Source organism: Perognathus longimembris, chromosome 17, assembly GCF_023159225.1.
Source record: "Perognathus longimembris pacificus isolate PPM17 chromosome 17, ASM2315922v1, whole genome shotgun sequence".
NCBI classification, from domain to species: domain Eukaryota; kingdom Metazoa; phylum Chordata; class Mammalia; order Rodentia; family Heteromyidae; genus Perognathus; species Perognathus longimembris.
The window spans coordinates 8,198,698-8,224,309 of NC_063177.1; the positions used below are offsets into that span (position 1 = coordinate 8,198,698).

General features: G+C 46.1%; 1 protein-coding gene across 1 annotated transcript; it reads right to left on the minus strand.

The window, feature by feature from the left end:
• Window positions 1-2,159: 2,159 nt before the first annotated feature.
• On the minus strand, window positions 2,160-23,110 carry LOC125365981 (SLP adaptor and CSK interacting membrane protein). Its single transcript, XM_048366335.1, has 5 exons — window positions 23,011-23,110; window positions 9,668-9,791; window positions 7,031-7,094; window positions 5,053-5,126; window positions 2,160-2,449 (listed from the first exon to the last, which is right to left on the minus strand). Exons 2-5 carry the CDS (start codon window positions 9,777-9,779, stop codon window positions 2,244-2,246), a joined length of 456 nt encoding a protein of 151 aa, XP_048222292.1. The 5' UTR covers window positions 9,780-9,791; window positions 23,011-23,110; the 3' UTR covers window positions 2,160-2,243.
• Window positions 23,111-25,612: the final 2,502 nt, after the last annotated feature.

Here is a 25,612-nt window from a genome sequence, read left to right on the forward strand (position 1 = left end):
CAGTTCCCATTGGTCAGTGTTAGACATCAGGGTCCTGTGGGACACTCTGGTGAGGACCTCCTGGGGACACCCCAGCCGGGAATGGGAGAGGGAGGGCCTAGCTGTCCAGGGTCTGGCAGTTGTTGGAATAGGAGGAGCACAGGGCCTTGGGCACTGCTGAGATCACTCAGTGGCTCAGAGGGAGACAGAGCAGGGTGGAGATGGAACGCCGAGGAAGTTCAGCATGGAGGAGAGGGAAGAATAATGACAATTATAGATGGTGGTGTTAAGCCTTCCTTTAGCTCTTATCTTGAACATGTCATAGCTAAATGATGCTGATACACAGGCTTTCCTAAGGGAGCCTGCTTTTTCTGAAAGCAGTAGCAGTTCATGTCTAGGTGTAGAGCAGAAGGTGACTGTGTCCTTCATTGATTGTTATGGGGCCACCCAGGCAAGAGCTCAATCCTCTACAGGCAGTTTGGCTTCTGTTAGGTCCAAATAGCTAGCTATCCAGTATCTGAATTTGTGCATGCATGCCAGTATTGGGGCTTCAGCTCAAGGCCTGGGCACTGTCCCTCACCTTTCTCCACTCAGGGCTGGTGCTTTAGCACTTGAGCCACAGCTCCACTTCTGGCCTGTCAGTGGTTAACTGGAGATAAGAGTCTCATAGACTTTTCTGCTCCGTCTAGCTTCAAACTGTGATCCTCCGTTCTCAGCCCCTGAGTAGCTAAGTGTAAAGGTGTGAACCACCAGCTCCTGGCCTGGTGTCCTTATCTTGAGGCCTCAGACCAGTGCTTTGGTTTACAAACATCCCAGTCCCCCCTGAATAATTCCAGCGTTCCCACATAGGAACTGTACAGTGCTGTGGGGTCAGCTAGTGGGAGTCTCTAGCTTTGGCCTGGAGGTTCCCATCTGCGTGATTTTCCTCTCCCAAATCCTTCTGTGCTGGTGTTGAGCTGTCTCTGTCTACTGCCCACACCCTTTGAACCTCACAGCGTCCATGATCTGCCCTCGGTTTGGGTAAGATAAGCATGTCCACCGATGCTGGGGATGTGAGTGCGTAGAGGTTTCACAAGAACAAAGAGCCCTTCTTTTTTTTTGGCCAGTCCTGGGCCTTGGACTCAGGGCCTGAGCACCATCCCTGGCTTCTTCCTGCCACCTGAGCCACAGTGCCCCTTCTGGCCGTTTTCCATATATGTGGTGCTGGGGAATCGAACTGAGAGCTTCATGTGTAGGAGGCAAGCACTCTTGCCACTAGGCCATATTCCCAGCCCCTACAGAGCCCTTCTTGGAGGTACAAATTTAAAGTGAAATGTGGTGAGTGTGTGCACCCCAGTAAGATGCCCTGGTGACCACCACTGCAGCACCTGAGCCGGGGCTGGGTGGAGCAGGGAGGGAGACTGGCACACTTGGCAACACCTCGCCAGGGCTGGGAACCTGGCAGGCCGCATACAGTCAGGGACTGAGATCAAAGGTCACTTAGAACCACACCCGCCAAGGAAACAGAAAGAGGAATGTTGAGCAAGGGGGTCCATGGAAATAGGGTTGACTGAAGCACAGAGGCTTAGCCTGAGTCCTCAGAGCTGAGCCTGAGTCCTCTTGTGGTTGCAGTCATCTGCTCATCTGCGTGCTCATCCTCTAGAACTTCATGGAGTTACCATTGGACATCAGGATCTGAGTACTTGCTGGAGTTCTTTTTTATTTTTTATTTTATCTTATTTTTTTTTTTTTTGCCAGTCCTGGGCTTGAACTCAGGGCCTGGACACTGTCCCTGAGCTTCTTTGTGCTCAAAGCTAGAGCTCTACCACTTGAGCCACAGCGCCACTCCCAGCTTTTTCTGAGTAGTTTTTGGAGATAAGAGTGTCATGGGCTTTCCTGCCTAGGCTGGCTTCAAACCATGATCCTCAGATCTTAGCTTCCTGAGTAGCTAGGATTACAGGCATGAGCTACCAGTGTCTGGCTCATTCTTGATTGACTGACTGATTGATTTTGTGCATGTGATGTGTGTGAGTGTGCATGCATGTGCCAGTACTGAGGCTTGAACACAGGGACCTTGCCTTCACACTTGGCTTTTTCACTCAAGGCTGGTGCTCTACCACTTGAGCCACACCTCCACTCCTGGCTTTTTGCTAGTTAATTGGAGATAAGCGTCTCAGGGATTTGTCTTCCCTGGGCTGGCTTTGAACTGTGATCTTCAGATCTCAGCCTCCTGAGTGGCTGGGATTACAGGTGTGAGCCACCGGCATCTCACTTCTTGGTTGTTTTTAGAATGCGTTGTGAGAACACTCTTCATCTTGCCATGAAGTAGTGATTGTTGTTAAATCATGGTTCCCAGTATTTGGAGGAATCTCAACATCATCATAGTCATCTTGAGGCTCAGTGTCACCAGGGAAAGAAAAGATCTTCTTGTTTCTAAATTTCTTCACTGATGTGTATTTAGCTGGTGACTGACTTGAGGAGTCCTGTGGGGCTGAAATAGACAAATAGTCTTTATATGCAAAGCTATTGTGTGTTGATATATTTCTGACCAAGTGGTTCAGCATGAGCTTTGACTCCTTTATAGTTCTTTCCACTTCCTGGGGGGTCAGTTCCTCTTTTTATGGAGGCCTAATCATGACCTGCACCTCTGCAGCCTCCAAGTGGATATGCAGCTAATACTTAGCTAATACTGTAGAGACACTGTGACTCCTCTATCTCTGCCAAGACAGAATCTCATGGGAACCATAAAGTGTTTTGAAAAGTAACACACCAGAGAGGTTACCCATCAGTATTGCTCTGTCTGTAGATCCAAGCCATATTTCCTTGTTTGGTACATATTTCCTAAGACTGACCATAATTGTTCCCTCTAAAATCTCTCTGCTAAGAAGGAAATAGTAGAAAGGAGGCTATTATGGCTTGAATAGGATTTCAGGGTGACTTTCCCAAATGTTCCTATGTGGAGGTTTGGTCTCCAGTATAGCAGAAGTTAATAGGTAGAGGGGCCTTTAAGGTGTGGGGCACAGTAGATCTTTCTTGGCCCCTCCTCTAGCTCTGGTATCCTGTCAACCACATGATCTCTCACTTGAGCTCCTGCCTTGATGCCATCAGCAGGATGTGGTTTAGTGACGGGGGTCTTCATGCTTTTTTGTGTCATGCTGTTTGGACTCTCAGTTTCCCAAAACATCAGCGAAACTAATCTTTCTTTCTTTTAATAAGTTGCCCACCCTCAGGTGTTTTGTCATACTAATGGAAAATAAGTAAGTGTACTGATGAAATAGCTCAGGTCCATCTGCACTGAGAATTAGAATTGCCTTTAAAATCTCATCTTTACCCCCAAAACAAAATAAGACATCTTTATTGGGGAAAAAACACACAACAAAGCAAAAGAACATACTGCCATTTTCATTTCCTATGGAAATGAATTCCTATGGAGATCCTATGGTTCACAACTGTAATCCTAGCTACTGAAGGGGTTGAGATCTGAGGACTGTGGTTCAAAGCAAACCCAGCCCGCCTCTGCCCCCCCCCAAAGTGAGACTCCTATCACCAACTAAACAGCAAAAAGCTGGAAGTGGAGGTATGCTCAAATGGTAGAGTGCTTTGAGCAAAAAAGCAAAGGGACAGTGACCAGGCCCTGAATTCAAGATCAGTACTGGTGTGAAAAGAAACAAGGAAGAAAAGAAAGAGAGAAAGGAAAGAAGGAAGGAAGGAAGGAAGGAAGGAAGGAAGGAAGGAAGGAAAGGAGGGAGGGAAGAAAGGAAAAAAGGAAGGAAGGGAGGGAGGGAGGAAAGGAGGGAAGGGGGAAGCAAGGGAGGAAGGAAGGAAGGAAAGAAAGAAGGAAGGAAGGAAGGAAATAAATTCCTGTCCAAGTGATCATGGGTAAGCCACTTAACTTTCCTGTGCTTCAGTGTCCTCAACTATCAAGGGAAAACAGTAATTTATCTGCCTCCCAGAGTCAGGAGAATTAAATGAGACAAGCCCCTAGCAAGGGACCAGCATACAGTGCAGACTTAATGAATGTTAGCTAATATTTGGTATTCCTCCCATCAAAACATTTTTGCTAAGAGTCTACCACTCCAGATGCATTTGTGTGAGACTACATGGTAACAAGACAAAGAAAGCTCCTGTTTTGCCCAGAGTTTGTAATCAAGTGGAGGAAATAGATGATGCATAAATGTAATAATAACAAAATGAATGCCAGGAAATGGGGAAAAATTAACAATAACAAAATCAGACAGTTTTGGGTAACTTCCATAAGTTAAGTAAAGAAGAGAAGCAGAACTGTGTTAGGGAGATGACAGGGAGCTCTTTGGGGTATTTGGTCCCTGAGAAGGGGCAGAGGCAGCAATGAAAGATCTCAAGGCAGGGGGCTGGGGATATAGCCTAGTGGCAAGAGTGCCTGCCTCGGATACACGAGGCCCTAGGTTCGATTCCCCAGCACCACATATACAGAAAACGGCCAGAAGCGGCGCTGTGGCTCAAGTGGCAAAGTGCTAGCCTTGAGCGGGAAGAAGCCAGGGACAGTGCTCAGGCCCTGAGTCCAAGGCCCAGGACTGGCCAAAAAAAAAAAAAAAAAAAAAGAAAGATCTCAAGGCAGAGCATTCCAGGAAAGGAAACCAAGTAGATTATTTTGACAGGAAGAATGTCACCATAAAAGGCCCAAATTCCTTTATATTTCTGCTCCAAGCTGAGATCTGAGCATGGACTTTCACATTCAGGACATCAGGAACATTGCTATCTATTTTTTAACACTTAAATTTGATGACATTTAAGTTTTTTAATGCTTTGTAGTGATCCTGGGGCTTAAACTCAGGGTCTGAGCACTGTCTCTAAGCCTCTTTGTGCTCAAAGCTAGCACTCTTCCACTTGAGCCACAGCGTCACTTTTGGCTTTTGCTGTATATGTGGTGCTGAGGAATGGACCCCGGGGCTTCAAGCATGCTAGGCAAGCACTCTACCACTAGGCCACATTCCCAGCCCAGTTTTCCTCTTCAATAAGCCATCTAGCCTATGGTGTTTTTGTTATGGCAGTTTGAGACAGCTACGTAAAATGATCTCATCCTGAATGAAAGTGCTGCTACCAAGCTGTACTTACTGGAGTCTCCTGGAGACAGTGAACCCCTTGGGGGCAGAGGAGGCCTCAGGCCTGGTGACTGGTTTAAAACATTTCTAGAGGGAAAGAGAAGTCAGGCTTAGGTTTGAATCCACTTTACTGTAAGCAGGTTTATAAGAAAACATAAGAAATCTAAAGTGTGCTAAACCTTCAAATTTCAGTCCTAGTAAATTAAAATAAATTCCTTTCCTTTCTTTCCTTACTCTCCTTCCTTCCTTTTTTTCCTTCTTCCCTTCCTTCTCTCTCTTAAGATCTTTCTTTCATTTGTTCATTCATTCGTTCGTGCCAATACTGGGACTTGAACTCAAGGAATGGGTGCTGTCCCTTAGCTTTTTTGCTAACGGCTAGTGCTCCACCACTTGAACCATGGCTCCACTTCCAGCTTTTTGGTGGTTAATTGATGAGAAGGGTGTCCTGGACTTTTTTGACAAAGCTGGTTTCGAACTGTGTTCTCTTTAGTAGCTAGGTTTACAGTCATGAGCCCCTGGCACCTGGCTCTGCTTGTGTTTTTCTGCACTCATACATTCTTCAATGAGAAGTCTTTGTGGGATTGCCAGTTTTGTGTCTTCATAAAGGTATTGTTTTGGTCATCTGACTAGATCTGACAGGTTTGTCTTAGTCCTCAAGGAGATCAAAGTGGAGAGGAAGGAGTTTTCTTTGCCACCTTGAGTCAATAATAAAATACAGGGCTGGGAATATGGCCTAGTGGCAAGAGTGCTTGCCTCGTATACATGAGGCCCTGGGTTCAATTCCCCAGCACCACATATGCAGAAAATGGCCAGAAGTGGCGCTGTGGCTCAAGTGGCAGAGTGCTAGCCTTGAGCAAAAAGAAGCCAGGGACAGTGCTCAGGCCCTGAGTCCAAGGCCCAGGACTGGCAAAAAAAAAAAAAAAAAAAAAAAAAATAATAATAATAATAATAAAATACAATTTTAAAAATTGTAGATTTTTGTTTTTCACAGTGTGTATGATCCAGACAAAAGCCTGGCTCTTGGCTAGCTCCAGGGTGATCATGTGAGTTCTGTGCTCTCCTGCCTTGTAAGTGCAGCTCTATATACCTGGGCCTTGGGCCACTCCAGATTGTGTGTGCTCATGAGTTCATTTATGGTAGATGCCTGCTTTGTTTGCCTGGGACCCTGAGCTACACTATGTCAACTTGCTCCTGTAGCAAAGGCTCGTCACATGTATCCCCTGAGTCCCTGGCTAACCCTCTGTGCACCTGCACATCAATCCTCAGGGAAACGTCTCTGGTGGTTGATGCTCCCAGTGTGTTGTCACTCATTGAATGGCCCTGAACTCTTACCTCCAATTAGCCAGCAAAAAGCCAAAAGTGGTAGCATACCACCTTGAGCCAAAAAGCTGAGAGACAGTGCCTAAGCCCTCAATTTAAGCCCTAGTACCAGCACAAAAACCAAAAGAAGAAAGACAGAAAGAAAGGAAGAAAGGAATGAAGGAAGGAAGGAAGGCGGGAAAGAAGGAAGGAAAGAAGGAAGGAAGAAAGGAAGGAAGAAAGAAGAGAAGAGGAAAGAAAAGAAGGGGCTGGAAATGTGGCCTAGTGGTAGAGTGTTTGCTTAGCATGCATGAAGCCCTGGGCTTCCTTAGCACCACATGTACAGAAAAAGCCAGAAGTGGTGCTGTGACTCAAGTGGTAGAGTGCTAGCCTTGAGCAAAAAAAAAAAAAAAAAAAAAAAGAAGCCAGGGATAGTGCTCAGGCCCTGAGTTCAAGCCCCTGGACTGGCAAAAAAAAAAAAAAAAGAAAGAAAGAAAGAAAGAAAAGAAAAGAAGAGCCTGATTGGTGACCATTGTCAAAAGAGATCTAACAGGGGGCCTTGAACAGCAGAGAGGGCCAGAGCAGGTCTGTGTTCACAATGCCCTGAGGCCTCTGCCTTAACATGGGGCAGATGAGCACATTTCCTGCCTCTATAGGAAGGGAGGCATTTCAGAGACTTCTCTACCACTTACTCATACATCTTTTCTTCATCTCCTTGGTTCTGGCTCAAAGGCTTGGCAATATCCCATTTCTTGCCTAAAAGAGGGAAAAAGAAAGCATGTAAGTTTATGATGAATTAGCAAAAGTTGTCATTTCAGGGCTGGGAATATGGCCTAGTGGTAAAGTGCTGGTCTCATATACATGAAGCCCTGGGTTCGATTCCTCAGCACCACATATATAGAAAATGGCCAGAAGTGGCACTGTGACTCAAGTGGCAGAGTGCTAGCCTTCAGCAAAAAGAAGCCAGAGACAGTGCTCAGGCCTTGAGTTCAAGCTCCAGGACTGGCAAAAAAAAAGTTGTCATTTCAGAGTTTGGAAGTTTTCAGAGATCAAGTAGGTCCAGGGTATCTGGAATATAAACTGCCAGGAGGGAACAGGATAGAACACAGAGCTGACCAGTGGTGGAGCTAGTGCTGAGCCCAGGCTGCCTGATCAGAGGCTGGTACCAAGCCACATGGAGGGCAGGGCTGCTTCTTCATGCCTGACTAGGCACTATGTCTTCACTATGCACTATGTCTGACACTTGATGGTCACTCAGAAATGTGATAAAGAATGGGAAAAGCAGTTTATAAGCTTGAATGTACTGGGAAAATACATTTTTTTGTTTTGTCTTGAGTTACTCTTTGAGTTCTCAACACAGTTCTTGTACCTATCAGATATAAACATCTATTGCCATCTGAATTGGAAAGAGCGAAGAAGGAAGCTGGTTTGGTAAATGTGTGAGTGAGCATGCTTGTAGATGGATGCTTGGCATGGTGGGGTCGAGCACAGTGAGTGGCAATTATTGTTTTGCCTACAGGGGATAGATCCTGCTGGGCAAATACATTTTATTATAATTTGATGGTTAATGTAAGATAAAACAGGGCAGGCAGATTTTTTTGTTAGGGTCATATTTTGTTTGTGTCTAAGAATGAAAAATTATACAAAGGCAGATGGATAGAGGAATGTTGGAGCCCACAATGCACTTTTCATTAGTGTATATTAAATATACAAAGTACTTCATTTTAGAATACACTTTTTGTATTAAATTATGTTAATCCCAGTGCTGGTGGCTCACGCCTGTAATCATAGCAATCCAGGAGGCTGAGATCTGAGGATCAAGGTTCAAAGCTAGCGGGGTCAGACAAATCTGAGTCTTATCTCCACTTAACCAGCAGAAAGCCAGAAGAGGAGCTGTGGCTCAGGTGGTAGAGAGCCAGTGTTGAGCAAAGATGTTCAGCAAGATTGGGAAGCCCTGAGTCCAAGCCTCAGTACTGGTATACACATAACATTGTGTTAAGGGGCAGAAGGGAAAGAACAATAAGCTGAGACCTCAACACAACTGAGTTCTGACTGTAACTCTGTTGGCACCTCTGTTAAGGATCTGTGTCTCTCTGATTATGTTTTGTGCCAGTACTGAGTCCTGAACTCAGGGCCTAGGTGCTTTCCAAAGGCTGGCTTTCTATCATCTGAGCCAAAGTTCTGCATCCAGCTTTATTGGTGGTTAATTGGAGATAAAAGGTTTATGAACTTTTCTGTTCAGGTTGTCTTCAAACCATGATCTTCAGATCTCAACCTCCTGAGCAGCTAGGGTTACAGCTATGACCCATTACTACCCAACTTTCCCTCTGAATATATATATATATATATATACATATAATATCTACATATATACATAATAATATATACATACAATACAATATAATATATACATAATAATATCTATTATATACTACATAATATATCATATATACATATGCATGTATATATATAAATATCTAAAAGGACAGTAACAGAATGAAGAGAAAAGCCTTTGTTTCTTGTGCAGCTAGGCCTGTTGGCACTGGGTTGGGCAGGCCTGTGAAGTGGTGTCCAGATACCTGGGAGGAGAGTGGCTGATGGCTGGCGAACACCTGAGCAGGGTGCTCAGAGGAGGGGGCTGTATGTCTCTTTGTGCTTTCTCCAGGTAGACTCCTGGCTTTGGTGTTTTCTAACATCCTTTAGATAGAGTCTCAAGACCACACGCCTTGAAATCAGGACTTTGTGTTTTTGGAGATGAACAGCAAGGCAGGAGACCTCCTTGTAGATCATCTACAGTTAGTATTGATCCTGAGGTGCTCACTTGAAGTCTGAGGATGGCCCAGACCTCTGATTGCTGTAGGGAAATTCAGAGTGTGAAGGGGATTGTGATGAGCAGACTCACTGGTCTAGACAGTTGCGGGCTTTAGACCATGTGTTTTCTTTCAAGCCCCAGAGGCAGAATGCCATGGTCTGCTGCCACTTAGCAAGAAACATGGACACATAGTGTGTCTATATGTGTGACATACAGTGTGACAGTATGTGTCACTTGGACACATAGTGTGTTGAAACAGATTCTGCTGTTTCCCAAACCTTCTGGGCCAACAAACTCTTTAGAAATCAGTTAACCTCTTCCTCCTCACAGCACAAATGGGGCAACTGAAGATCAAGGACATAAGTTAGTGGCAGAGCCAGGCCTCAATTCCAGAGTGCTTGATGTTTAGTCCAGAGTTCAGGTCATACAGGCCAGAATGGGTCTTTTCGCCCTAAAGGAGCTGTGATGCACTGATAACACCCCCACTGACAACTCTCCCAGGAGGAATGGCCATTACCTTGCCGAAGCTGCCACCTACAGACAAAAAACAGGATAAGGCCCAGAATCAAAGAGACAGCGATGATGGCCACAGCTAAGATGATCCAGAAATAGTCCTTCCACCAAGTCATTGTGGCAGGATCCTAGGAGGAGTGGAGACAGAAGCCAGAGGTGTGAGTGTGCAGCACTGGGATGAGACGGGAGACGGTTGTCTCCATGCTTCCTGCCATGGCTGCTTAGAGCCTCATAGTGGAAGCCCAGGTCAGCAAGTCACATGACACGGGAAGACCTCCACCTGCTACTTCACAGGGGCTTGTGAGGATGGGGTTGAGGGGAGATACCCACCAGGCATGCCACACAGCAGACATGACCACTGCTCTCACATTGCAAAATTGCTACAGAGGGGAAGAGTGCTGTTGAAAGTAATAATTGATGACACTTCTTGAAATATATAACTCAGGAGAGAAAATTTATTATTCTTATTCCTATTATTAGACAGTCTGGAGGCTTGAACTCAGATCTGGGTGGTGTTTCTTACCTTTTTCATTCAAGGTTAGCATTCTACCACTTGAGCTACAAATCTACTTCAGACTTTTTGGGTGGTTAGTTGGAATAAAAGTCTCATGGACTTTCCTATCCAGATTAACTTCAAACCACAATCCTTAGATCTCAGTTCTTAGCCTCCTAAGTATCTAGGATTACAGTTATGAGCTACCAGCACATGTATGTATGTATGTATGTATGTATGTATGTATGTATGTATGTATGTATTATCTTTGTGCCATAGAAGCTGAATGCAGGCCCTGGGCACTGTCCCTGAGCTTTTTTTCACTCAAGGCTAGTGCTCTTCCACTTGAGCCATAGCTCCACTTCTGGCTTTTTGGTACTTCACTGGAGATAAGAGTCTCACATACTTTTCTACCAGGGATGACTTCAAATCTGATCTTCAGATCTCAGTCTCCTGAGTGGCTGTGAGCTCCTGCCTCCTGGCTGAGCTTTTATTTTTTGAAGTGGGGGACTGGGGAGCTACAAAAATACTTTGGTGGATACTCTGGTTTGATTATGAAAAGAAGCTTTGTCCTCACGTAATAGCACTGAGGAATAGTGGTCCTTATGTCTTGGTGTTGAGAGTCAGGGAGACTTTGATGAAGGGATAATGCCACCTCAGTGAGTGAGCTCTCGCTCTTGCAAGACTATTCATCACAAGACTTGCTTGTCTTCTGTATGAAGCCAGTTCCCTTCCTGCCATGAGTTGAAGTAGGCCCTCATCAGATATGGCCATCTAACTTTGAACTTTCAAGGCTCCAGTACCCTGAGTTTTGTGATCCTATCTACTTAGGAGGCTGAGATCAGGAGGATCATTGTGTGAGGCCCACCTGAACAGAAAATGTCTCCACACTCCACCTTGCTGGAGGGAATGTGGACATGGTGTGCTCCTGTCCTCCTACAACTGCCAGAAGCCTGAAATGGGCTGATAGCAGTTTGGGTACTTTGTCTGCACAGGAACCAAGACCCTATAGTGAAAATAAAACAGTGAAAAACAGAGCTAATGCATGGCTCACATGACAAAGCACCAGCAGACATGAGATTCTGAGTTCAGACCCAAGTATCAACAAGCACAAACAAATGTGTTTTCTTTAGAAATTATTCAGCTACTATTCTGATATAGTAATAGAAAACAGACTAAGACAATAGATCTCTTTGAGTGTGGCCTGGTCAGGAGGCCACGCCCAGAATGCAGAGCAAGCCGGGTTAGTGTGCATCAGAAGAGGTACCAGAAATTTGAAGGCTGGTGGAGTATAGAGGAGGTGAGTCTAGCAACAAAGAGAGAGTCAAGAAGAAAGAAGCAAGCTGGGTGCTGGTGGCTCACACCTGTATTCTAGCTACTCATGAGGCTGAGATCTGAGGATTAAGGTTCAAAGCCAGCCCAGGTAGGAAAGTCTATGAGACTCTTACCTCCAATTAACTACTAGAAAACTGGAAGTGGCACTGTGGCTCAAGTGGTAGAGCACTATACAAGCCTTGAGCAAAAGAAGCTCAGAGACAGTGCTCGGGTCCTGAGGTCAAGCCCCAGTACCAGCACAAAAAGAAAGAAGAAAGAACAAAGGAGCGGTTGGGAATATGGCCTAGTATACATGAAGCCCTGGGTTCAATTCCCCAGCACCACATATGTAGAAAATGGCCAGAAGCAGCACTGTGGCTCAAGTGGTAGAGTGCTAGCCTTGAGCAAAAAGAATCCAGGGACAGTGCTCAGGCCCTGAGTCCAAGGCCCAGGACAGAAGGAAAGAAAGAAAGAAAGAAAGAAAGAAAGAAAGAAAGAAAGAAAGAAAGAAAGAAAGAAAGAAAGAAAGAAAGAAAGAAAATGAGAAAAGACAATCGGATTGCCAATGGCTCTCCTTGGTTTCCCAGGGCCCAATGAGATAAAAAGAACATTAGACTTAGCCACATGATGGTCGCTTATACCTGTAATCCTAGCTACTCAGGAGGCTGAGATCTGAGGATGACAGTTTGAAGCCACCAAAAAGCCGAAGGTGGAACTGTGGCACAAGTGATAAGAGTGCCAGCCTTAAGTAGAAAAGCTAAAAAACAGAATCCAGGCCCTGAGTTCAATCCCCACTACTTCCCCTCCTACCTTCCAGAAAGAGTAAATTACAGAGTTTTGAACTGGACTGAAATGTCTTTGGGAGAGTTCCCCCACCCCACCCCTGGCCTCCACCTCGTGACTTCATGACTTCAAGAGGGTGTTCTCTCAGCAGCTGTTGTCAGAATCCAACTGTACTCATTTCCCAGGGGCTGCTCTAACTGTAAAATGATAGAAATCTCTGCAAGCTGTCATGTGTGTACCCAGAGGCCCAGCTAGTTGATAGGAAAGGATTGCTCAAGCCTAGGAATTTTGGGGCTAGCCTGAGTAACATAGGAGGACTTTGATCTCTTTGTTTGGTTTTGTTTTTTGCCAGTCCTGGGGCTTGAACTCAGGGCCTGAGCACTGTCCCTGGCTTCTTTTTGCTCAAGGCAAGCACTCTACCACTTGAGCCACAGCGCCACTTCTGGCTTTTCCTATATAAGTGATGCTGAGGAATTGAACCTAGGGCTTCATGTATATGAGACCAGCACTTTACCACTAAGCCATATTCCCAGCCCGACTTCGATCACTTTGGAAAAAGACCCAACAACAACCCCCAAACCAACAAACACTGCCCTGATGCTAAGACAAAAAGGAATAATAGAACATCAACTTCCCCTTTTCTAATAACAACAGAAATCTAACTGAGCATGATAGACCAGGACTGCAATCACAGCTGCTCAGGAGGTAGAGACTGTGAGGAACAAAGTTTGAGGCTAGCTTGGGTAAAAAGTTAGGGAGACTTCTCTATCTCAGTAAGCCAGGGGGTCGTAGTTTTTGTCTGTTATTCCAGCTACTCAGGGATGGCCCTGGGAAAGACCGTATTTAAAAACAATTGAAATTATTGGTGCTGGTAGCTCATGCCTGTAATCCTAGCTACTTGGGGGCTAAGATCTGAGGATCACAGTTTGAAGCCAGCCCAGGCAGGAAAGTCTCTGAGATTCTTATCTCAAATTAGCCAATTGAAAACCATAAGTGGACCTATGGCTCAAAGTGGCAGAGCACTAGCCTTGAATAAAAGAGCTCAGAGACAGCTGAAGGCCCTGAGTTCAAGCCCCACAACCAACCAAAATAAAACAAAAACTAAAGCAAGAGCAAGCTGGAGGCATGCATGCCTCATGTGTTAGATAACCTGCCTAGCAAGTGGAAGCTCTGAGTTTGAACTCCAGTAAAATATAAATGTAGTGCTTATAATGCTAGAATCCAAGTGTTGGCATGGTTGTGTCTTTCTGGAGGCTTTCTGGGATAATGCATTTCCTAGTCTTTTTTTTTTCTTTTTTAATCAATTGTGGGGTTTGAACTCAGGGCTTGCACGCTGTCCTTGAACTCTTCAGCTCAAGGCTAGCACTCTACCACTTGAGCCACAGCTCCAGTTCCAATTTTCTGGTGGTTAATTGGATGTAAGAGTCTCACAGACTTTCTCCTGCCTAGGCTGGCTTTGAACCATAATCCTCAGATCTCAGCCTCCTGAGTACCTAGGATGACAGGCATGAGCCACCAGCACCCGTCCCCATTTCCTAGTCTTTTTTTTTTTTGTCCAGTCCTGGGGCTTGGACTCAGGGCCTGAGCACTGTCCCTGACTTCTTTTTGCTCAAGGCTAACACTCTGCCACTTGAGCCACAGAGCCACTTCTGGCCATTTTCTGTATATGTGGTGCTGGGGAATCAAACCCAGGGCCTCATGTATATGAGGCAGGCACTCTTGCCACTAGGCCATATCCCCAGCCCCATTTCCTAGTCTTTTGTATTACATTTCTTTCTTTTGTGTGTGTGTGTGGCCAGTCCTGGACCTTGAACTCAGGGCCTGAGCCCTGTCCATGGCTTCTTTTTGCTCAAGGCTAGCACTCTGCCACTTGAGCCACAGCGCCACTTCTGGCCATTTTCTATATATGTGGTGCTGAGGAATCAAACCCAGGGCTTCATGTATATAAGGCGAGCACTCTTGCCACTAGGCCATATTCCCAGTCCACTAGTCTTTTGGTTTCTAGATGCCATTCACATTCCTTGGCTATGACCATGTTCAAAGCCAACACTGTTACGTTGCTCTGGTGGTTCCTCCGAAGTCACTGATGTCACACCTCCCTTCTGCTGCTCCGCTGTGCCTCCACTCCTGCTTCTCTCAGGAGTCAGGGCTCCACTGGCTAATCCAGAATAATTTCCCCAGCTCAGAGTCAGCTGATTAGCAATCTTAATTCTGTCTGCAACCTAATTCCCCTTTACCATGAAATCGAATATGTTCACCAGTTCTGGGAATTCATGTGAGGACTTCCTGAGGGAGAGAGAGAGAAAAGGCTTCATGCTCAGACCTTCCAGGACAGGATGGTGCTCTTGCGTTAAAGTACTTCCATGTGTTTATACATTAAAAAAAAAACCAGTTATTTATTTGTTTACTGTGGGGCTGGTACTGGGGCTTGAACTCAGCGCCTGGGCATTGTGCCTTAGCTTTTTCATTCAAGGCTGGTGCTCTACCACTTAATAAACCACACCTCCACTTCTGGCATTTTGCTGGTTAATTGGAGATAAGAGTCTCATGGACTTTTTCTGTGCTGACTGTCCTCACACCAAGATCATCAGACCATAGCCTCCTGAGTAGCTCAGGTTTACATATTTAAATATATATATATATATATATATATATATATATATATATATACTTCTTGCCATCTTAGTGATATCTCAGGAAGGAAAGGGAGACAAAAGTGATTGAAGATCCATGATTTGACCAGGATATGGTGCCTGGCACTGCAGCCCCAACTGTGGAGCAGTGGGTATCTAGCTACAAAGCAGACATGGCGGGGGGTGGGTGGGGGAGAGGAGTCTGCTCCACAGAAGTAAAAAAAAAACAACGCTAGTGAGAGACTGAGGAGCTAGGAGGAGGTCTCAAGGTCTCAGACTCAGGAATTAAACAGGCTTCTGGGAGTCAAAGTGGGGGCCAAGATCCTGTCTAGAAACGTAGTAGAACCTGACCAGTGCTGGTCAACCCCCCCAAGCTGCAAGTCTTCCCTAGTTCCAGGGCATAAACCCCATAGAATGCTGTGTTAATAAGAGAACTGAAAGGAGAACATGGTTGGAGAATTTCCAGTACTGGCCAGGCACATGTCTTTAGCTGTAGCTCATTGCACACCACGAGAAACCCCTCAGCATGGAAGAGTGGCTGAGAACACGCATGTGCAGTGCACTGACTCCCCAAGTCCTCGCTGCTCTCCCAGACCCAGCTGCCTAGCCCTGAGTCCTTCCAGCAACTCTAGGAGGCAGATGTCATAGTCATCATTCCAGTTTATGGATGCGTCAGAAGGGCTACCAACTGCCCAAGGTAGCAGAGCTAGTAAGTGAAAGCAAATCCATGTCTGTCTAACTCCAGGGCTTTTTCTGTTTATGTGGTACTGAGGAATAGAACCCAGGGCTTCCTGCATGCTAGGCAAGCACTCTACCACTAAGCCACATTCCCAGCCCTTCAATGCATTTTTATATGGGGGCTTATGTCTCCTCTTAATTCCCAGTTCCAATGGATAGTTCTACTGTGGCACCTGGGCATCAGCATTGTTAACACTTGGGATGGTTCTCAGCATTAGGAGGTCTGCAGAAGCCTGTTTTATTCCTCACCAGCCAGGGGTGGTGAAGAAACTGGGTGCAGATTCCCAGGTGGCAGCAGCAGGAGCTGGGTACAATGGAAAACACCGAAAAAGACTCTGAACCCAAGTGCCTCCCTATAGCATTGTGCTCCTTGTTTAAGACCTCAGAGCTTTAGTCTTCTTTTCCCGTTCTCTTCCATCATCCCGACCTTGGGCAAGTCTTAGCATCTCATTCACTGTCATTTGAGAAGACTAGGGGAGAGATGAAAACTTCTGCACAACAAAATGGATGGAAAGAGAAAAACATGCAAAGGGAGAAGAGAAACAGCAGGCAGTGGACAGGAACAAGAAAGAGGGCTGTCCCACAGTTAGCCTGAGTTTCAAGAAGGGAGAAAATGGAGTAGGGAGTAAGGTTTGCTTGTTTATGAAGGTCTTCCTTTGTAAACTGTGATGGTATCAGGACAGGACAAGAATGAAATGCAGGAGCCGGGCACTGGTGGCTCATGCCTGTAATCCTAGCTACTCAGGAGGCTGAGTTCTGAGGATCATGGCTTGAAGCCAGCCTAGGCAGGAAAGTCTGTGAGACTCTTATCTCCAGTTAGCCACCAGAAAATTGGAAGTGATGCTGTGGCTCAAAATGATAGAGGGATAGCCTTGAGCAAAAGAGCTCAGGGATAACAACCAGGCCCCGAGTTCAAGTCCCATGACCGCTTTTTTTTTTTTTTAAAGGGAGGAACAAGGATTGCGAGGGTGTGATGTGAAACTTTAGGGGAGACTGAGGTAGGAGGACAGGAAGATGAGTGTTTGCACCCAACAGCCCCCACCCACTCACTGAGTGAGCAACAAACTTCACCAATGTTTTCTAGCCCAGCTCCTCCCTGCAGCCATTCCTTCTGGAGAGTTCCTTCCTCCTCACCTGCTCCTACAAAGTGAGTGTACTGAGCTCAGCTTCCTGTAGGGGCGCCACTCACCTGGTCATAGCTCAAGATCAGCAGGTGAAAGGGAGCCCATTGCAGGCCCAGTTACCTTATGGTGTGTTTGTTATTTGTTCAGTGTCTCCCACATTGGTGTGTAAGGACCAGGCATGCAAGGTGAACAAAAGACATCATGGCTTCTTTCTCCACTGTGGACAGACTTCCCTTGTGACAATGCAGGGTGGCAGAGTGACAGTGGCTACTCCTATGGGAGTTGTTCTTTTCAAGGCTACTTCCCTTTGCAAGGTTAGCTCCTCTCCCTTTGCCTGGCATTGTGAGCCCTGCAGAGAAGCTGTTGCCTAAACCATTAAGATGTTAAGTTCAGCCTGTGTGGGTGGCTCACACATGTAATACTAGCTACTCAGGAGGCTGAAATCTGAGGAGCATGGTTCGAAGCCAGCCAGGGCAGAAAAGTCTGTGAGACTCTTATCTCCAATTAACCACCAAAAAAAGCAGAAAGTAGAGCCTTGGCTCAAGTGGCTGAGTGCTAGCCTTGAGCAAAAAAGTTCAGGGACAGTGCCCAGGCCCTGAGGTCAAGCCCCACAACCAAAAAGAAGATGTTAACTTCTGGGACTGGGAAATTGGCTCATAGTGCACAGGCCTAGCATGCACAAAGTCCTAGTCAACCAGCAAAAAGCCAGAAGTGAGCCATAGCTCAAAGAGGTAGAGTGCTTCTCTTGCTGTGTAAAAAGTTAAGGAGGGCTTTGAGGCTCTGAGTTCCTGAGTTCAAGCCTTGTACACACACACACACACACACACACACACACACACACACGCACACATACACAGTTCACAAACAAAACCCCAAAATAATTCTGTTCCCACCAACTTTCCTCTCCTGGCTTTTGAGTGGTGAGTAGCCAGGATCTGGGTCTTGTAACAGTGGACTGGTTTGGATCCAGGGCCTGAACTCCTTTCCACAGCCCTGTCTTTAGGCTCTATGACCTACAGTGACACCTGGCCTGCCACCTGCCATCTGTGATTGAGGTCAAGAGGCTGGGGAGCAGAGGCCCACAAGTGTTGGGGTGGTGGTATTCTGGTATCCTTCTGTTTTCTCCCCATTCCTGCAGGGGCCTAAAATATTTTCAAGGGACATAAATGTGCCTGATGCAATTATGAGTGGTTTTAAGGGAAAGGTTGAAAGTTCTTTTTCTTTTCGTTTTGTGCTGGTATTGAGGATTGAACTCAGGACCTCAAACTCTTACATGGCTTTTCTCCCTCAAAAGTGGCATCTCTACTTCTGGCTTTTTGCTGGTTAATCAGAGATAAGGATCTCTTGAATTTGTCTGCCCAAGACCGGCTTCGAACCAAGATCCTTAGATCTCAGCCTCCTGGTTATCTAGGATTACATATACCTATGCCCAATGTTAGGAGAAAAGGTTGAGCAAGACATTCCACAGAGGCAGGGTGGGGTGGTTGTGGGTAGAGTGTGGGAGGTGACGGGGGAACAGCTAGGCAGCTCCAACTCTCACTTCTCCAAAAGAGAGCCAATGATCGTGACATGATCCTTCATCAGGAGTTACTGAGTCTAGATTTACTTGGCACATTTCACTTTCTCAACCAAGAGCCTCAGTAAGAAATACAGTTGGCAATATGAAAGGCACTCAGGCACACAGATAGTAAATATTGATTGGCCTTGGGCTGGGCATTTCTTTCCCTTTTTTTTCTTTAGGTTCTGAGACCAGGACTTGAGCTCTGTACCTGACCCTTTCTCTCATTGGCTAGCACTCTGTCAAGCCTCTAATTCTGGGAATGGGGAGGGGGGGGGGAGAGAGAGAGAGAGAGAGAGAGAGAGAGAGAGAGAGAGAGAGAGAGAGAGAGAGCACTCTCATACTGGGGTTAAAATTTGCCTCCTACCCCCACCCTCCAGCTGGCACTCTGCCACTTGAGCCACAGCTTTTGTCCCTGCTTTTTGCTGGTTAATTGGTGATCAGAGGCTCTTGGGTTGGTCTGCCTGAGCTGACTTCCAATCTCTATCTTCAGACCTCAGTTTTCTGCCATGTTTGTAAAAGCAGCTTTGTGTTGGTGGCCTGTTCTGGGAACCAAGAAAGGGCCTCAGTTCGGCCCTGAGGTGGTACTGTGTGGAGTCTGCCACTCTGGGGCTGCCAGCCAGTGCTGGGCCAGGGTCAGAGGTCTTTCCTAGGGAACTCACAGACATCCCTGCCAGGGCTTTGGAGCTTGGAAGCAATGAGGGGCTTAGTGGAGCTCAAGGAACTATGTACCCTATTTGGGTTCCTGCACCAGTGGCTCTTGTGAGATGTTCTGCTTTCCAGAACACTGACGAATGCCAGGGTAGCTAGGGGATAAGGGCAGCTGACAGCAACTTGAAATTCAAGGGTGCCCTAGCAGACTGGGCAGGGTCATGAGAAGGACTCCAGCATCTCTTCTCTTTCCTGTCCTTCCATTTCTACCTAAGGCTGGAACCCTCCACCTCAATCTTCTTCCCACATGGCCTGCGAGCACATCCTTCTTCTAATCAGCCTCCAGAGTTCACCTGTGCCTCCGCTTTTAGTCCATTCCCTCCACTCCCTCATCACCTTCCTTTCTCTCCTTCCCTCCCTTCCTCCCTCCTTCCTTCCCTTCCTCCCTCCTTCCCTCCTTCCCTCCCTCCCTCCTTCCCTCCTTCCCACCTTCCCTCCTTGTCTTCCTCCCTCTCTTCCTTCCTCAGTACTGGGATTTGAACTCAGGACCTCTCTAGGCAGGCATGGAATCTAGGCTCAGATGTACCAATGCCCCTTACATAGCTGGGATCACAGGAACACCCTAACATACTGGATAGTCCTCCTCTCCTGCTGGTTTAGGAGCTGAGATTATAGGCATGGGCCTCCACTTTTAGCATTTTCCCTGCTTTAGTTCTGATCCTGTCTTTTCCACATTGGGATTACCGTGTTTTTTAAATTTATTTTTGTCAGTTGTGCAGCTTGAACTCAGGACAGGGGCACTGACTGTCCCTGTGCTCTTTTGCTCAAGGCTATAGCTCCATCACTTTGAGGCACAGCACCATGTCCAGTCTTCTGGTGGTTCATTGGAGAAGGAATCTCATGGACTTTCCTGCCCAGGCTGGCTTTGAACTTTGATTCTCAGATCTCAGCCTCTTGGTAGCTAGGATTATAAGAGCCACCGGCACTTGGCCTAACCTCATATATATATACATACATACATACATACATATATATACATATATATATATATATGTATTTGTGTGGGTCCTGGGGCACAGCTCCACTTTTTAGGATTATTGTATTTTTGCTGGCTACACCTCTTTGTCCCATTCTCAGGTGCCAACTGTAAATGTGCCCCTGTCCCTTCTCTCCTGTCAGCCTTTCAGAAATCCCCTTTGAGGCTTAGTGTGGCCAAAGCCATTGCTATTGGCACCTGCCTTGGACCCCCACCTTTTGTGCCTGGCTGATCCTTTATCAGGCACAGATCCCAAAGTTCCAGGGACTCCCCAAGCTCCCAGTGGCTTGGGCTCCTTCCTTGGGCATAGGGAAGTAGTGTTCAGGGTGTGTTACTGGCCTACCAATGCAATGGCCCTCGGGTAGTGGGTTTGCACATTGGGGAGCTAGAGTGTGATCTTGCAGCTGCATTTGCATAGAAAACATTTCTGTTTTTATTTAGATATGCAAAATCTGTAAGAATAGCAAAACTTTCCATAGTTGCATAACTTAGAGATTCACACTGGAAATAAACCAGAGAGTACATCGATTCTCCACACCTGAACTGGGAAGTCCTTCCATTCTGATGGCTTGGAGGCAGGGTGAGGAAATGCATGGAGCCGGGAGTGAAGCTCATCCTCTTTTCCCGCCCCCAACACCCCCTCCAAACACTACTTGATTCTCTCACAGCCATAAGGTCCCCTGGATGGGCCCATGTTCAACCCTCTTGTCAGATAGCATGCAATTCTACATACCTTTATTTTCTGTGTAAAAATAAAATGTTCTTTTCCAGTAATTTCCTTGGGAGGGGGCTGATACTGGGGCTTGAACTCAGGGCCTAGGCACTGTCCCTTAGCTTTTCACTTAAGACTGGCACTCTACTATTTGAGCCACAGGTCCACTACTAGCTCTTTGGCTACTAGTTGGAGATAAGAGTATCATGGACTTTCCTTCCTGGGCTGGCTTTGAATTGTGATCCTCAGATCTTAGCATCCTGAGTAGCCAGGATTACAGTCGTAAGCCTAAGGGCCTGGCCCAGTAACGTCTTAAATTGTTTATAACTAGAAAAAAAATGATGTTTTTCAATTATAACTAGCAGGATCCTAGAGTTTTCTGAGGCTTCCAAATATGGGTAAGTTCACATTCCTATGGAAATAAGGAACAAATACAGCAACAGGTTTATAGTAAGTTGTAACGTGCTTTGAATACTCCTTATTTTGTGTCATTACAATAGTGGCATCATAGTTATTCTTCCAAAGAAAGAGAAGTTGGGATTGGCAAACGAAGAGGGTGAATGAAAATGAATATGGTCCAAATAGGGTTGTTGCTTTGTTTTGTTTTATTTTTGGTCGAGGGACTTGAACTCAAAGGCTGGGCTCTATCCCTGAGCTTTTCTTTTTCTTTTTTTTTGCCAGTCCTGGGGCTTGAACTCAGAGCCTGAGCACTCTTCCTGGCTTCTTTTTGCTCAAGGCTAGCACTCTACCACTTGAACCACAATGCCACTTCTGGCTTTTTCTATATATATGGTGCTGAGGAATCGAACCCAGGGCTTCATGTATACCAGGCGAGCACTTTACCACTAGGCCATATTCCCAGCCCCTATCCCTGAGCTTTTATGCTCAAGTCTAGCTCTCTATCATTTTGTGCCACAGTTGCAATTCTGGCTTTTTGGTAGTTAATTGGAGATAAGATTCTCACAGACTTTTCTGCCTGGGCTGGCTTTGAACTATGATCCTTAGATAAGATTACAGGTGTGAGCCAGCAGCTTTTAACTATATTCCTATTTCTTGACTGTGTTTAGATCAAAACAAAACACATGAACATTTCAAAATTATCCTCACCTAGGACAAGAAGATTTAGTACATGATACACTAAACTATTCACAGTAGTTTGCAGAAGGTAGTAGAATTTGGGATCCTTGTTTATTCCTATTTCTCTACAATTTTCAGATCTCTAAAACAAAGAAAAATCCTAAAAAAAGATTTAAAAAGCTCTTAAGCTTTATGTTCTCCAGATTCAGCAATATCCTCTTTCCTTTTATTCTTTTATTTTTTATGTATATACACATATTACATGTAATATTATAATAATATAATATATACATATATAATGCACATGATATATACATAATATAATGTATAATATACTATATATTTTAGATATACAATATATCAGATATTGTAAATGATATTACACATACATATTTTATATACATATATATACACACACATACACACACACATATTAGACAGGGTCTTTGCATGTTGCCTAATCTGGTCTTGAACTCTTGGGCTTGGGTGATTTTCCTATCTCTGCTACCAATTGCTGAGACTACAAGGTCAGTCATAGTACTGAAATGGAAGCGATACTTGCAGTTGATTGTCCTTCAGAAGTCTACAATGCAATGGAGCCAGGGAAGGGAGTGGCCAGGGAAGGAAGAAGTACAGCAGTGGAATTGGAAATGAACATGTTGAGCCCGGATCTCTGCCCAGATTCGTTTTCTAGGGGGGCAAGAGGCAGCTAGCTCAATCAAGATATCACCCCAGGCCAACATACCTCAGTCCTGAGGCCTTTGCAGTCAGTGTGTAGCTCCTGAACACCAGAAATGCAGTGACCAAGATAATAAGACTGCTGGTATACCAGTTGTTTCACCCACTAGCCCCAAGATGAAGCCTAATGCTCACCTGGTCAATGCCTTGCCCTGCCCTGCAGCCCAGAGCTGCAGGCGTCCTCATCAGTTGCCACACAGTGGTAACCTCCCCTCCCACTGTAGACATCCGAAGCAGCAGACTTGATCATCCCTCACACACACCGGGAGCAGAAGTCTGGATAGAAGAAGTGCAGCCAGGGACTTTACAGCAACTATCCCAAAGCCTGTGCTTCTCCAGCCCCCATTGACACCAAGTCCTCAGGCCACAATGCCCCAGCCCAGCACCCTGCTATTGCTCGCATGGACCTAGGACCTAGGACCTGATGCCTATGTGATGGCCTGTGGTGGAGACAGCAGGAAAGTGGGCCTAGGAAAGCTGCAGCACTTACCTGGGTCCTGAGTATCCAGATGTGAGAGGCTGGGAGGGCAGCTGAACACTGACGGCGGTGCTGCTGCACTGCTGATGGCTGGCAGTGTCGCCCACACCCTCTCACCCAACCCTGGAGGCCCGGGATGAGCACCAGCCTGCCCATACTTCCCCTTTCCGGCCAGCCCATGGGTGTGTGTGTGGGGGGGGGGGGAGGCGAGCACTGTCACCAAGGCAGCCATTCCACCTCTCAGGGAAGCCCCACAGGCTTTCCAGAAGTCAAGCCCTTCCTTTCTTCCTTCCTTTCTTCCTTCCTTCCTTCCTTCCTTCCTTCCTTCCTTCCTTCCTTCCTTCCTTCTTTCCTTCCTTCCTTCCTTCCTTCCTTCCTTCCTTCCTTCCTTCCTTCTTCCTTCCTTCCTTCCTTCCTCCCTTCCTCCCTTCCTTCTTCTTTCCTTCCTTCCTTCCTTCCCTTCCCTTCCCTTCCCCCCTCCTTCCCTCTCCCTCCTTGCCTCCTTCCTTCTTTCCTTCTCCCTCCTTCTCTCTCTCTTTCTATTATTATAAAGGTGATATACAGAAGGGTTACAGTTACATAAGTCAAATTATGAGTACTTTTCTTTTCTTTTTTTTTTTTTTTTTGCCTGTCCTGGGGCTTGAACTTTGGGCCTGGGCACTGTCTCTGAGTTCCTTTTGCTCAAGGCTAGCACTCTACACTTTGAGCCACAGTCAGTTTTCTGGTGGTTCATTGGAGATAAGAATCTCACAGACTTTATAGAAGCCAGCCTGGGCAGGAAAGACTGTGAAACTCTTATCTACAGTCAACCACCAATAAACCAGAAATGGAGGTGTGGTTCAGGCCATAGAGAACCAGCTTTGAGCCAAAAAGCTGACTGAGAGTTCAAGACCCTGAGTTCAAGCCCCAGTAGTGGCACAAAAAAAAAAAAAAAAAAAAAAAAGAATCTGCTAACCGAATAAAGAAGCTAAGTCATCCATGAACAGAAGCAAACTATTGACACAAAAGAGGCAATTTCATTTTATGAAACTCAAGGGCCTATTTTGTCAGGACAGTGCAAAGATTAGAGAAAAGATCCAGCACCTACTATCAAGAAAGCCCCCAGTCTGGACACTAGTGGGTCACACTTGTAATCTTAGCCATTCATGAAACTGAGATCTAAGGATCTAAGGATCCAGGGTGCACAGTCTCCAATTAACCACCAAGAAGCCAGAAGTGGAGTTGCAGCTCAAGTAGTAGAGTGCCAGCCCTGAGTGAGAAAGCTGAGACAACACCCAAGTCCTGAGTTCAAGCCTCAGTAATGGCACACACAAAAGAAATCCCTCAGGGCGGTGGAATGTGTAGTTCAGTGACATAGCGCTGTCCCCACATGCCTAGGTCTCGGTTTGATTCTCATCTTAGGAAAACAAAATTCCCCCAAGATGTAGGAGGAAAGTAAAGACAGTAATGCAGGTTAAGTTCTTTGTGCCAGGTCCTGTCCTCACATGGAGAAACTCAGAGCTGAGTGAGTCACAGGAGTCTACAGAAGTAATTACTGACCAAAGACATAAATGCCAGTGCTGTGGAGGCACAGAAGCAGAGCTGAGAGTGCCACAGATGAATGGTAACATTTGAGGCAAGCACTTTTGGGGGGGCGGGGCAGTCCTGGGGCTTGGTCTCAGGGCCTGAGCACTATCCCTGGCTTCTTTTTGCTCAAGGCTAGCACTCTGCCACTGGAGCCACAGCGCCACTTCTGGCCGTTTTCTATATATGTGGTGCTGGGGAATCCAACCCAGGGCTTCATGTATGTGAAGCAAGCACTCTTGCCACTAGGCCATATTCCCAGCCTGAATGGTAACATTTGAATTGGGCCTTGAAGGCTGTGCAGGAGTTGACCAAGTGGAAAGAATATGGACAAAGCAAGAGTATTTGGAGAATAGCAGATGACTGTACCAGACCAGGAGTGAGTATAGCAGGGAAGCAAAAGCCTGAGAGCCAAGTTTAGGGACTTCACCAAGACATCTGGACCTGCCCGTTTCCTTGCCACCTACACACTTCCTCTGACTCGGCTATTTATCTTCATGTAGCAAAAAGAGAGCAGGAAATCAGGACTTCGCAAATGCCACCTGCATTTGCGACACCATGGCTCTAAACAAGTCAGAGTAGGGTCAAGGTGGGTGGAGTGCACCCTCTGCTGGCCATCTCTGGCATCTTCCCCTCAGAAATGAGATCCAGCCCTTGTGTGCCAAAGGGAACTAATGTTAACCTCTTAACGACTCACAGCCCAAGCCTGTCCTTCTATAGGACACTAGGAAAGATCTGTAGTTCATTCCTCACATTACAACTTAATGTCCTTGTCAACATTTCCCCATGCAGTATCCAGCCTCCGCTGTCCATTTCTTCTCATTAAGCTAACTATGTTAACAGACAGTGAAAGGAACTTTGCAGATCAGATCATAGAATTTTGAAATGGGATCTTCTAAGAAAGATGTGGGAGAATCAGTGCATAGTAGAATGTGCCATCACGTAAGCAAGAGATTGTTGAGTCGACAGATGCAGGTAACCTGGGGGACTCAATGATGGTGAAGATACAAACTCCAGCTGGGTTGCCACAGGTACCCTGCTTTGCATTCCT